Source organism: Stegostoma tigrinum, chromosome 17, assembly GCF_030684315.1.
Source record: "Stegostoma tigrinum isolate sSteTig4 chromosome 17, sSteTig4.hap1, whole genome shotgun sequence".
NCBI lineage: Eukaryota > Metazoa > Chordata > Chondrichthyes > Orectolobiformes > Stegostomatidae > Stegostoma > Stegostoma tigrinum.
In genome coordinates this window covers 23479344-23494121 of record NC_081370.1, presented here as the reverse complement: position 1 = coordinate 23494121, position 14778 = coordinate 23479344, and the positions used below count along the sequence as shown (strand labels likewise).

Here is a 14778-nt window from a genome sequence, read left to right as displayed (position 1 = left end):
AATGATGGAAGCAGGGCAATAGCACTGAGGAGCTGGCTGGGTGCTTTGCAGAAATGTTAATTTGTACTCACTACAGTCTGGTACTTGCTATTATTTTCGCTGTTCAGCTGGACCACAACCCGGCTGTGATCCTCTCCAATTTCTTCACTTGAGAAGAATTCGCTTAGTTTCTGCACGCTGGAAGAAAAATACAGTAACTTGCAACATAGGAACAGATGCTTGCAGTGTCAGGAGACAATGTGATCGCATTTATTTATCTGTGCATTGATAACTATTAAAAACAGCGTAATCTAGTGTAGGAAATATTTCAAACATTATTACAATTGTTCCCCTGCTTTGTCTTGAATGCATCTTGTAGTAAAGCTCCGCAGGCATCGACTGCATTCCATTATTTTATCAAAATACCAGTTGGACTGAGCAACCGAAGTGCACAACATATAACAAAAATACCAGTTGGATTGAGTGAGGAAGTTTGCAGATAGGCCTAATCCAGTTTTAAATCTGGAGTACATTTCTTTTCTTTTAAAACAAAACACATTTTATATCCATGATAATAAAATGTGAGGCTGGATGAACACAGCAGGCCAAGCAGCATCTCAGGAGCACAAAAGCTGACGTTTTGGGCCTAGACCCTTCATCAGAGAGGGGGATGGGGAGAGGGAACTGGAATAAATAGGGAGAGAGGGGGAGGCGGACCGAAGATGGAGAGTAAAGAAGATAGATGGAGAGAGTATAGGTGGGGAGGTAGGGAGGGGATAGGTCAGTCCAGGGAAGATGGACAGGTCAAGGAGGTGGGATGAGGTTAGTAGGTAGATGGGGGTGTGGCTTGGGGTGGGAGGAAGGGATGGGTGAGAGGAAGAACCGGTTAGGGAGGCAGAGACAGGTTGGACTGGTTTTGGGATGCAGTGGGTGGGGGGGAAGAGCTGGGCTGGTTGTGTGGTGCAGTGGGGGGAGGGGACGAACTGGGCTGGTTTAGGGATGCAGTAGGGGAAGGGGAGATTTTGAAACTGGTGAAGTCCACATTGATACCATTAGGCTGCAGGGTTCCCAGGCGGAATATGAGTTGCTGTTCCTGCAACCTTCGGGTGGCATCATTGTGGCAATGCAGGAGGCCCATGATGGACATGTCATCTAGAGAATGGGAGGGGGAGTCTCCCGTATTTCCCGCAACACATCCCTCACACCCCGCCCCCGCCACAACCACCCTAAGAGGATCCCCCTCGTTCTCACACACCACCCTACCAACCTCCGGATACAACGCATCATCCTCCGACACTTTCGCCATTTACAATCCGACCCCACCACCCAAGACATTTTTCCATCCCCACCCCTGTCTGCTTTCCGGAGAGACCACTCTCTCCGTGACTCCCTTGTTCACTCCACACTGCCCTCCAACCCCACCACACCCGGCACCTTCCCCTGCAACCGCAGGAAATGCTACACTTGCCCCCACACCTCCACCCTCACCCCTATCCCAGGCCCCAAGATGACATTCCACATTAAGCAGAGGTTCACCTGCACATCTGCCAATGTGGTATACTGCATCCACTGTACCCGGTGCGGCTTCCTCTACATTGGGGAAACCAAGCGGAGGCTTGGAGACCGCTTTGCAGAACACCTCCGCTCAGTTCGCAACAAACAACTGCACCTCCCAGTCGCAAACCATTTCCACTCCCCCTCCCATTCTCTAGATGACATGTCCATCATGGGCCTCCTGCACTGCCACAATGATGCCACCCGAAGGTTGCAGGAACAGCAACTCATATTCCGCCTGGGAACCCTGCAGCCATATGGTATCAATGTGGACTTCACCAGTTTCAAAATCTCCCCTTCCCCTACTGCATCCCTAAACCAGCCCAGTTCGTCCCCTCCCCCCACTGCACCACACAACCAGCCCAGCTCTTCCCCCCCACCCACTGCATCCCAAAACCAGTCCAACCTGTCTCTGCCTCCCTAACCGGTTCTTCGTCTCACCCATCCCTTCCTCCCACCCCAAGCCGCACCCCCAACTACCTACTAACCTCATCCCACCTCCTTGACCTGTCCGTCTTCCCTGGACTGACCTATCCCCTCCCTACCTGCCCACCTATACTCTCTCCACCTATCTTCTTTACTCTCCATCTTCGGTCCGCCTCCCCCTCTCTCCCTATTTATTCCAGTTCCCTCTCCCCATCCCCGTCTCTGATGAAGGGTCTAGGCCCGAAACGTCAGCTTTTGAGCTCCTGAGATGCTGCTTGGCCTGCTGTGTTCATCCAGCCTCACATTTTATTATCTTGGAATTCTCCAGCATCTGCAGTTCCCATTATCACATTTTATATCCATTCTGACTTTTTTGGGTAACACTAACATGTGAAGGAAAATATATCAGTTCATGTATGTATCTTTTTCAGCAGCATTCAATACAAACTGGTCCAAGGTGTAAACACAAAGCAATGTATATTTTAGTAGCTTTGTATCAATTCAGTTGCCAGCCTGACTCAATGACTCCTTTAGATATTTCTCTCCACTCCCCAATGATGCTATTTTATGTCTTACATAGAAATAAGTGGAAAAGTGACATTGAGATTAATCCAAATTATTTCTGCTCCAAATAGAACTGATTTTCACCAAATTGCTCTCCTTTGCCTAGTAAGAATGATGTTTTGGGGGTGTTAATACTGCATCAATTTATTTACTAATTAGGCTCCCATTGTTGTCTGGCACCATCTCTTCTTTGCTACCATTGAAGCCATCCAAAAATCTTTGCTACAATCAGCTAGGAAAATAATTAAATATTGAAGTTGTGGCTCAAACACAGTGATAAATATGAATATAGGGGGTATGGTTAGTATGTTTGCAGATGACACCAATATAGGTGGTGTATTGGATATTGAAGAAGATAACCTCAGAGAACAACAGGACCTTGAACAGATGGCCAATAGACTGAGGAGTTGCAGATGGAGTTTAATTTAGAAAAATGTGAGGTGTTGCATTTGAAAGGCAAATCAGGGCAGGACTTATACAGTTAATGGTAGGGCCCTGGGGAGTGTTGTCAACAAAGAAATCTAGGGAAGCAAATACGTAGTTCCTTGAAACTGGAGTCACAGGTAGACAGGGTAGTGAAAAAAAGTGTTTGGCACGCTTGCCTGTATTAGTCAGTGCATTGAGTACAGATGTTGGAATGTCATGTTGTAGCTGTACAGGGACACTGGTGAGGTCACTTTTAGAATACTATGTACAATTTCGTTTGCCCTTCTACAGGAAAGATGTTGTTAAACTTGAGAGCGTTCAGAAAAGATTGACAAGGATTTTGCCGGGGTTGGTGGGTTTGAGCTTCAGGGAGAGAATTTCTACAGTGTGGAAACAGGCCCTTCGGCCCAAAGAATCCACACTGGCCTTCCAAACTGCATCCCACCCAGACCCATCTCCCTACCCCTTTCCTCCAATCCTCCATTTCCCATGGCTAATACACCTAATCAACACATCCCTGACCACCATGGGCAATGTAGCATGGCCAAATGACCTATTATTCTAAGCTGGGCCTTTCTTCCCTGGAGCACCGGAGGCTGTGGGCTAGCCTAATAGAAGTTTCTAAGATCGTTAGGGACATGGATGGGGTGAATAGCCAAGGCCTTTTTCTCAGGGTAGAGGAATCCAAAACTAAATAGCATAGGTTTAAGGTGAGAGGGGAAAAGTTTTAAAGGGAGCTGAGAGACAACATTTTCATGCAGAGGGTGCTGCATGTAGGGAATGAGCTATAAGAGGAAGTGGTGGAGGCTGGTGCAGTTACAACATTTAAAAGGCATCTGAGTATGTCAATAGGAAGAGTTTAGAGGGATATGGGCCAAATGCTAGCAAATGGGACTAGATCTGTTTAGGATGACATGGACAAGTTGGACCGAAAGATCTGTTACTATGCTGCATAACTCTACGGTTCTCTAACCAGATGTGATTTTAACATTATGTTGGGAGAATCCTGATTTCTGTGGGACCTGAGATTTGAGATATGCCACTACAGGCTGAATGGCTAGATAGGACCAAAGCCAATTCTTTAAAAAGTTACAAGTTGATAAAATCTTTGTGGTGCAGGATTAATGAGAGTGCCCCCTGCTCCAACCCTCAACAAATAAATCCCAAAAGTCCTTGGGCGTCCCAAAACCCAGCATTGCCTTGGCTCTTGGTATTAAATCATTTAAAGCTTTTAGCAGAGCTAAGGTTATGCTGAAGACAGTGCCTTCGGGGTCCTGGCATCTTAAGGTTCCGGAGTCAATTTCTAGTTTCTCCCTTGCACCACCCATCCCTGTCCCTAAAGAAGATAATGATAAGAAAGAATATGCGAGATAAGGATATAACTGATTGCATTATAAAACCAATCTCGTATCCACTGTTTAAGTAACAACTATCAGTCCATGCTTGCAGCTTCAATTAACTTTTTGCAGAGTCAAGGTGAACCTGAAGGCCTTTATATACAGTGGGCGTGACCTGATTCTTGATTCCCATTCACATTCCAAGCACCAGCACTTTTCTAGTCGATGTGGTTCTACAGAGCAAAAGTATTGGCTATAGGGTGTCAATTTATATTGTCTGACGAGTTGGGAAATTTCCTGACTTGAGATTCTTGCCTCATTAGAGAAAATCTGGCTCTTTGTACTTCAGCCACCATATAAAAGCTCCTATTGCTCTTGTTGATGTCTCAGTTTTAGTTTCATGCATTATGACAGCATTCAGTGGATCAAAAGATCAAACATGGTGTTTGAACAGTATTTTACCTCACTAAAGCTTTGACAGTAGAACGAACCACACTGGAGAGCAGGAAGAGGGGTGTGACCAGGATGTGGAAGAGGGAGAGTGAAGCGAAGGCAACTGCTGGCGAGAGATCTGCATTCTCATACAGGTGGGTGTGAACCACAAATGTCTTTTGGAAAATTAGAAACATAATTGAAATCAGCCCTTTGCAGGCAAATAAAGATACATCTGAAGTAAAAATTACATGTGCAAAGCAATCACACTCAAAGAACTGACCAATCAAAATTCAGTCAATCCTGGAATCAGGTTAGGTTTAAATACTTCAGTGGGAGAATCTGATTCTATCTGTCCAAAGGAAGCCAGACAAATGGGCAGTAAAATACCTACTTTGCTTACTTGGTAGAAGACTGCTGGAATCAACATGTTGTTAATATTTTCTTACAAGCAGCTAAATGGCCAAAGTCAACAGGTTCATAAATCATGGAGATAAAGGTACAGAGCTGGATGAACACAGCAGGCCAAGTAGCATCAGAGGGTCAGGAAGACTGACGTTTTGGGTCTGGACCCTTCTTCAGATATGGGGGAAGGGAAGGGGATTCTGAAATAAATAGGGAGGGAGGGGGAGGCGGATGTAAGATGGATAAAGGAGCAGACATGTGGAGAGGAGACAGACATGTCAAGGAGGCGGGGATGGAACCAGTAAAGGTGAGTGTAGGTGGGGAGTTAGGATGGGTTTGGTCCGTCCATGGAAGACGGACAGGTCAAGGAGGTGGGGATGAGGCTGGTAGGTAGGAGGTGGGGTGGGGCTTGAGGTGGGAGGAGTGGATAGGTGGGCGAAAGGATGGACAGGCTAGGGAGGTGGGGACGAGCTGGCTGGTTTTGGGGTGCGTTAGGGGGAGGGGAGATTTTGAAGCTTGTGAAGTCCACATCAGTACCATTGGGCTGCAGGGTTTCCAAGTGAAATATGAGGTGCGGTTCCTGCAACCTTCAGGTGGCATCGTTGTGACACTGCAGGAGGCCCAGGATAGACATGTCATCCAAGGAGTGGGAGGGGGTGTTGAAGTGGTTCGCGACTGGGAGATGCAGTCGTTTTTCATGAACTGAGCGTAGGTGTTCCATAAAGTGGTCTCCAAGCCTCCACTTGGTTTCCCAGATGTAGAAGAGGCCACATCAGGAACAGCGGATACACTATACAACATTAGTAGATGTGCAGGTGAATGTCTGTTTGATGTGGAAAGTTGTCTTGGGGCCTGGGATGGGGGTGAGAGGGGAGGTGTAGGGGCAGGTATAGCACTTGCTGCAGTTGCAGCGGAAAGTGCTGGGGTTGGTGGTGTTGGCGGGGAGTGTGGACTGGTCTAGGGAATATGGAGAGAGTGATCTCTCCAGAAGGCAGATAAGGGTGGGGAGGGAAAAATGTCTTTGGTATGGGGTCAGATTGCAGATGGCAGAAATGCTGGAGGATGATGTGTTGGATCCGAAGGTTGGTGGGGCAGTATGTGAGGATGAGGGGAATCTGCTTTGGTTGTTATTGCAGGGAGGGGGTGTGAAGGGTGAGTTGCAGGAAATGTGAGAGACATGGTCGAGGGCGTTTTCGACCATTGTGGAGGAGAAGTTGCAGTCTTTGAAAAACAAGGACATCTGGGATGTCCGGGAGTGGAATGCCTCATCTCGGGAGCAGATGTGGTGGAGGCGAAGGAATTGGAAATAGGGGATGGCATTTTTGCAGGAAGGTGAGAGGAGGTGTATTCTAGGTAGTTGTGGGAGTCGGTAGGCTTGAAATGGATATTGGTTTCCAGGTGGTTGCCAGAGATGGAAACACAGAGGTCCAGGAAGGAGAGAGAGGTGTTGGAGATGGTACAGGTGAACTTAAGGTTAGGGTGGAAGGTGTTAGTGAAGTGGATGAACTGTTCGAGCTCCTCGTGGGAGCATGAGGCGGTGCCGATGTAGTCATTGATGTAATGGAAGAAGAGGTGGGGGATAGGGCCAGTGTAGCTTCGGGAGAGGGATTGTTCCATGTATCCTACAAAGAAGCAGGCATAGCTTGGGCCCTTTTGGTACCCATGACCAACCCCACTGTCTGTAGGAAGTGAGAGGAATTGAAGGAGAATTTGTTGAGGGTGAGGACAAGTTCATATATGCCAATGAGGGTGTCAGTAGAGGGAGACTGGTCGGTCCTGTGGCAAAGGAAGAAGCCAAGGGTCTTCAGGCCGTCTGCGTTGGAAATCCAAGTGTATAGGGACTGGACATCCATGGATCCATAAATCATGGATGTTCATTAGGACCCAATAACAGCAACTTGCTATGACAGTCTTTCTAGCTGAATGTGAAGTGCATCTTGAAGCTGAAATAGTCGTTTGGGTAAAAACTTTCTGTTGCAGGTGTAGGAGCAACAGGAGTCTTGGCAAATCAAGAAATGTTTGGGTCTCCCTGGGTCTGAACAATTTCCTGGAGGCTGGCAACTGCTTTCCACTCTTTGAGTTGGGTGTGGCCATTATTAAGCACCATTTAAAATTTCAAAAATCGAAGGGTGTTAATTTTAACATTTTGGGTTGCCAATGATCCCATACTAGCAAAAGAGTGTCTGAAGCAATTTCAAGACCTGGGCCTCATTTACAGTATTGGCTAGACCATAAAAGGCACTGTACCACGACATATAATAAAATGTAAAAACAAAATACTTTGGAAATATTTCGTGTAACATTCAGACTATAAAGCACAAGGCAATTTGAGGTGGCTTTTTTCCAATAAAGAAAAGTATCTTATGTTCCAGACAATATGGCAAATGGCATGGATTTTTTGTCCAAACAGGGGTCACTGTGCATCTTGTTTCTTACAGGCGGACACAACATTGGACAGCCTGAAGGCTGCTCGGCTGGTAAGTAGGCAAGATCGCATGAAAGAAGCCCAGGTTATTTTCATAAGGTTCAAAAAACCACTCCTGCCCAACAGAAATAATTAAAGCATTCTGTTACATGGCCTTATCAGCAGTCTTTCCATAAAAAAGTTGGAGAGGGGATAGATCAGGTCTGTAACCTGTTTAGGCCAAAGCACGTTATTAGAGAATGGGCACATTTTCTAAAACAGCTATCTTTGCACAATCCTCCACAATACTGAGTACTGTGTGTTAATGTAGAACAAGGGTAGGAGCACTGAGTGGACATCAGATTTATTTCTTGGTGGGGGAAGGATAAATGGGAATGGACTAGCCTTATCCATTCTCATCTTGTTCCAGAGGAATGTGCAGAGAGCTGTGTGTGCATCATGGGCTAGAGAATTAAAAAAAGGGAGTCACAGTCTCAGAACAAAGAATAGAAATCAATTACTTTGTAAGTTGGATCCTTTTTTGCCTCTGTAGTTTTGCATTTGTAACAGATTGATCATTTCAATTTAGGTAATGCAAGGCTAATATTCATAAAATAAATATATACGGTATCAAAACAAATTAAATTCGGACTACTTACTGTGAGGACTGCTGCAATGGGTATTGCTGCATTCATAAAAACTACAAATAAAGAGAAAACCTTGTGAAGATATGAAGCTAAAGCAGCTCACCTGTAACAATACAACAGAAAACTTAAATGCATTTCATTCTGGAAACACGGCTTGAATTTTAAGAAACACTAGGCCCAACATTAATAGATTAGTTGCAGTTTGGCCACCTTTATTTGTGGTGCACTTGAACATATGTTTGAATAACTTAGAAGTCTATTTGTTTCCCAGTCAGCTTTGTCCATCCAGCCTCCATTGTATGTTAAAATAAAAAGGGGCCATGTGAAAAGAAACCTGTTGCAAGGTAACACTGAGATTGAAGTAAAGGATATTGCAACTTAATTAAAAAGTACAGCAGTATCTTATTGGCAAAATTTTGAAAGAACAAACATAACTCCCCATAATAATACTTACAATAAGTGGGGAGTCTTTTGTTTCACTTGAGGGCAGAGTGTAAATCCCTATATTTTTTCTTGGAAGGAAGAGGGGTACATCTTTTTAGCTTTACTGGGTACAAAGCTGAAGAAAATAATAAACAGATTGTCTTCTTCATGAATTACACCTTCAACAGTTCATTGTGTAATTAAAAGCTTGTTTTCTTAAATAATAATTTTTTGGGGTACTATGCATCTATGTGAGTTCTGAGTGTCACCTTCAGCTACATGCACATGAATTATGCCAGAAGACATATTGCGAAAGTTACTAGTGACAACACAGTGATATTTGAGTGAATTGTGCAGAACAGATCAATTAGCAAGCAACACTGATTCAATGCCATTGCTGCCACTTTGGGGTTCCATGCTCAAGATGTATCGTATTATTGTCATTTTCTGTTCTTCAAAAATTCCTTGCTGTTAGATAGATTGTCTATGTTTCTTCATTTTCTTTAATCAACTTCTACACTTGCACCTCTGAAAATAGGTTATTGATAAATATCCGCAATAAGCCTGCCAAACCTCCTTGCACACTTTTCCTGCAAGGGCTTTATTCTAATTTTCTAGTTTCCCCACCTGTCAAATCTGTCATAACAATACCACCTTCTATACAAGTACTTTAGTATGTCAGAGATAATGGGAACTGCAGATGCTGGAGATTCCAAGATAATAAAATGTGAGGCTGGATGAACACAGCAGGCCAAGCAGCATCTCAGGAGCACAAAAGCTGTTTCGGGCCTAGACCCTTCATCAGAGAGGGGGATGGGGGGAGGGAACTGGAATAAATAGGGAGAGAGGGGGAGGCGGACCGAAGATGGAGAGTAAAGAAGATAGGTGGAGAGGGTGTAGGTGGGGAGGTAGGGAGGGGATAGGTCAGTCCAGGGAAGACGGACAGGTCAAGGAGGTGGGATGAGGTTAGTAGGTAGCTGGGGGTGCGGCTTGGGGTGGGAGGAAGGGATGGGTGAGGAAGGGATTTGTGCTCCTGAGATGCTGCTTGGCCTGCTGTGTTCATCCAGCCTCACATTTTATTACTTTAGTATGTCGTCCATTTTCATCAGTTGAAGATTTCTGTCCAGCATGTGATAGGACCTCCAGCAGTGTCTATCCCATTTCCTCCACTTCTGCTCTTACCCTTTTTTCCTGCCTGCCAACCTCACACTAGAACTTGCTTTCTCCTCATCTTCCACTCAACAGCCTCCATCCTCAATGGATCAGTTTTCATCTTTCCCTTTACCTCCAGCTTAATGCTAGCACTGAACACACCTTCACCTTTTCCTCTCTCACATTTAAGCATCTCCAGGGACTATTCTTTGTATAATATTCGGATCTATTCCTCAATCAGTCTAATACTCCCCCACTGTGCTTTTATCTGCAGCACCTACCCATTCAAACACAGTAGATGCAACACATTACCTGTTACCTCATCCCTTCAATTCACAGCTCACAATGTTCTTTCTTCTTAACTGAGTACATTCATTCAAATTAATCACCCTGATTTTTCAGGTCATCTATCATTTTAATTCTCCATCCCACTCCCATCCCTAACTGCCCTGTCCTTGACTGCCCAACAACATTCATTAAATTTGGATAAATTCAATAAATAAGGAGAGTATCAACAAAAAGTTCAATGCAAGTTTGATATCTCATTTTGATATAGACACTTCCTTGCCTTCTCAACACAACATTGAGTTCCACAAGTTCACTTAATGAACTCAGGCCCCATTATTTTTGGACAACAGCTATTGATACTGTTTAGGCTTTACCTTATTTTAGAAATCTCTTCTAGGCACTTTTTCCATCTTTACTTGTCCAAATATTATCTGCTTTGGCCTTGCTCCATTATCTCTTCTGACATCTAATCTCTCCTATCTTCCACATTATCACAAACATTCACTTTGGTTCTTTTCTCCCTTTCCTGTTTATTCTTGCTTAAGCTCCATTACATCTCTATGTATGCCTATTTCTGATGACATTTCTTCAACCTGAAATGCTGGACTGGATATTTCTGATTCAGTAGCTGTGAGATTGGAGTTGAAGGTGGGGTTTGGGGTTGGCAGGGGTGGGATTGAAAACAGGGGACAACATGGTTAATATGTTTAATAAAAACCAAAAAGAACTGCAGATGCTGTAAATCAGGAACAAAAACAAAGTTGCTGGAAAAGCTCAGCAGGTCTGTGAGCTAATGTGAAGGAAAAAGCAGAGTTAATGTTTCAGGTCCAGTGACCCTTCCTCAGAAGTTAATATGCCTTTCCAATGCATTCTTGTTTACGGGGGCATTCCCAGGTTGAGCTAGGAACTTGGGTATCCCAGTTGTTCCATGGAGGCAAGTATCTAATAAGTTCAATAAAGATTCACCTTTTGGGCTGTTATGAGCCAGTACCTATATTTTGTTGGCATCTCAGAGGCTTCTTGCTGGGTGTGAATGTTGCCAGCTCATGCAAAGAAGCCTCCCAGTGCCAGGCAAAGGGAGCCACATACCTGAAAGTTCTATACCTGGATGTCACAGCCAGCAGTTGTGATGATAGTGCCAGCAGTGAATAGGCCTGTACAGGGATCTTTCTTTTAGTGTGACTTTCATGCTGGCCTGATGCCTTTTAATTTATAATTTCAATGAAGACAGGCATAGGGTGCCTCCATGCTATGGCAGTTCGCAGCTTCCTGGGTTGTGCCCAACTCTGGAGATACTGGCTTGACATTGCACCTGGGTCTCTGATTGGGCCTAGAGCACCAGGTACCCATCTGTCATTTTAATAAGATGGCTTGTGACCCCACAAAGGTCAGGTGATAGGCATACCAAAGCCTACTGGAAGTTGTAAACCCTTTGGGCAGAATCTTGTAAGGGTCTGAGTGACATGAGCTACGGTGAGGTTTGACTAGAGCATGGGCAGGTTTCTCACGAGGCAGTGACAGGTTGCCAATTAAAGGGGATTTATTGCCTGACCTCAGTAGTATTCAGCTTCCTAAAACTTGGAATAAGAGTGGGTACCTGGCGAGTTAGCTCACTGCTTGTTCCGAAGAACCACGTTGTGAAGGTGCTGTAATGGCTATTTACAAAAGAGAGTGCATAATGTGTTGTAACCCCTTCTCATCTCAGACCTATATCAATTCTTCAATTTCTCATTGTATTCAGTACAGACCATTGTTAAACTGACATGGCAGATAACAAAGTGATGGTCTCCAACTCCCACAGCAACTTTGGAAGCCACATGATTAATGGGCAGCATTGACCACTTTTTACATCACTGCTGCAAACCTCGGCATCATTGAGATGCCCAAGCTCAATTTACAACAGCATGGTGCAATTTGCCTTTGATCTGCATTTGAGCCCTAAGCACATTCTGTCTGCACACATAGCAAATGGGCAATAAAATGATTGTAAATTAATCCCTGGGGTATGAGATGCCTGCTTCATGTTTTTTGCCCCTTCAATGTCTTAGCACCCAGCCGACACGCATCCTGCAAACACAGCAATTAGAAATCTGGTCAGTCATGTCTCAGGGCTGCTCAAAGTCAGCCAAAAGTCTAAGGTGAACGCAGTCCTGAGAGTCTGTCCATCCACTGTTCAAGAGAGTGCAACGGGCAGCAGGGGATCACTATCAAAAGTAGTGATGGGAGTCAGCATTGGGATGGGGGTGCATGAAGAGGCAGTTGTACAGATGGGAACAAGGTCAGTGAGGGGGTGCTGTAATCTGAAAGTGTATAGGGGTCATCAAAGTGACACTGACTTTGTGCATTCTGGGCATTGTCCCAATCATTTTCTTGTAGTAATTTCCATTGAGAGAAAGGGAAGTGAGAGGCAATGAATGCAGTTTGAGGTGGACAATGACATCATGGGTTATTCCTGGTCATCAGGAACCACCCTCTTTTCTTCCCCCCAGAACCTCCATGTCCCTTCTAACCTTGGTGTATCCCAAAAGCCCATTTCTACCCATCTCCTTCCCACCACGTTGACAGCAACCACTTAGAAGTTCACCTACAATTGTCCTCCTTATCCCCTAAACCTGACATTACATCTCAATGATGTCCACCCCGCTCCTCTATGCTTGCAGTGTAAAACCATGGTGGTGGTTACTGCCTTTAGTCTCCTCCTCCATAGCCTACCATGCCCTATGACGCAGTTCCACATAACCCATATACACATTCAGATTACAACCACCATCACTGACCTTGCTTCCATCTGTACAAATGCCACTGCATTCACCCCTATCTCAATCTTGACTCCCCCCACTAGTTTTAATAGTGATCCGCTGCAGCTCATTGCACCCTCTTGAACAATGGATGGACAGACTCTCAGAACTGTATTCACCTTTAACATCTGGCTTAGCTTTGAGCAGCCCTGAGACATGACTGACCAGACTTCTAATTGTTGGTGCTTGCAGCTCATGCCACTTTTCCTAGTGGAATGGAGAAGGTCATTGACATCCTTCCTATGTACTCTATATTCCAATGGATGGCTGAGACTGCACAGACCTGGGTTGCAACCTTGAACCAGGCTGGCATGATTTAGTGTCATTGCCTATACTGCTGGTCCTGGTGAGGAGGATTCCCATGTCTGCATCACTCTGCCCACCAGGATCCCCAAACCTGCAAAGTGAGGCGTTGATTTCCCCTTGTCTGCCATTTGTAGGGTAAATGTCAGCAACAATGAAGACCAACCATTCTTGTGGTGCACAATGGCCTTTTAACAATAGTGCTGGTCCATTCTGAACTATTTTGGCAGTGACCAACTGCTCCTGGTACAGCAAGTGGGAGAATGGGGCTAGAGCCAGGATAGAGGGGTTCCATAGGGGTAGGTGCACTTGGTAAGATAAGGCAAGAGCAGGATCTCATTAGGCTTTGAGGAGAAAAACTCTCCACGAAGCTTGAAACTGACATTTAGCTAAATTAAAGTAAGAGTCAGCTCAAAATTCTGATTAATTTTCAGTTATTTATTACCCTTTAAGTCACATTAAGGCTGTTCACAAAAATTACAGCTACTAAAAACCACTGAAATGAGATTATCCAAAATGGATAATATAATGGTCTCCCTGGTACGCAGCTGAAAGTTATGCAAATGCATGTATGATAGCCTTGGCAGTGATATGCACCCAATTTGTTTGCTATTGGGCAGATTGGACTTGTACCGTAGTGAGCCAGTGAAGTGACTGTAAAACTTTCTGTTATGTAACATCAAACTGGAGGAGACAAAGGAGATCATTAAAAATGAAGGAAACTGCAAGTTAACCCACAAGGATATCATCTTCATGCATTGTTAGCAATTTATGGAATGTACTGCCATCTAGCGTAGTCAAGTTTAACTCAGTTGGAGTATTTAAAAGCAAATCAGCTCAACACCTAATTCAATGTTGGATCAAAAGAAATAAGTTTGGTAAAGGAAAAATGCAGATTTTGTTATGAAGCTTGAACTGGACCTGAGAACAAACTTGAATGACCTCATCAGATTCATGCAGTATCAATTTTAACACTGAGTAGGATGACATCTTTTATGTGCTTCTCATAATCAAGAAATACAAGACTTCAAAGGACAACTTATGTTCCTCCAAATTGTCTATGAAAACATTAAATAGAATATCATTTTTCTAGGTCTCTCCTGACCTTCAGCAATTGGGTTCAATTTCTAGTTAATATCACATCGGGTTCTGGACTACATCAACGGACCTTAACAGTTTCAGATTAATAAAGCACCTACTTCTCAACTGATATGACCCTGATGGTCTGAAGCTCAGCAGTTAAAATGATGCTGGGTAAAAATAGTTCCTGACCATGATCCACAATTTTAGTATATCCCCCACATTAATTATGCCAGGGAAGCTGGGTTAAAATTGGGGCTAAATTATTTATCAAATACCTTATTGAATCAAACTGGGTTGCTGAGAAATCAGTTGTGAAGATTTTATCCAATTAAAAATTAAACTGCATAACTGCAATATTCTATTCAGAAGCATATTTCCAGCTTATTAACTAGTGTGCTTGGCATTGGATATATTTTCAGGGAATGACTGGTTCTAGAGATAGCCACAGCATTCCTTTATATAAATAGCTCTGTGATTACATGAGCTTAGTAAGTCTGGTTCCCAGAAGCTGTTTTGTGGTTCAGGCAAATGCAATCTCATTGGCCTCATATGTTTGT

General features: G+C 44.2%; 1 protein-coding gene across 7 annotated transcripts in view; it reads right to left on the bottom strand.

Annotated features, from left to right (window-relative positions):
* Positions 1-14778, bottom strand: part of abcc8 (ATP-binding cassette, sub-family C (CFTR/MRP), member 8) — a 205107-nt gene that overhangs the window by 85169 nt on the left and 105160 nt on the right. For all 7 annotated transcript variants that reach the window (XM_048545426.2, XM_048545428.2, XM_048545427.2 and 4 more), the window contains 3 exons: positions 8187-8227; positions 4749-4894; positions 72-177 (listed from right to left, as the gene is read on the bottom strand). In XM_048545426.2, coding sequence (XP_048401383.1) covers positions 72-177; positions 4749-4894; positions 8187-8227 — 293 coding nt within the window. The remainder of the gene's footprint in view (positions 1-71; positions 178-4748; positions 4895-8186; positions 8228-14778) is intronic.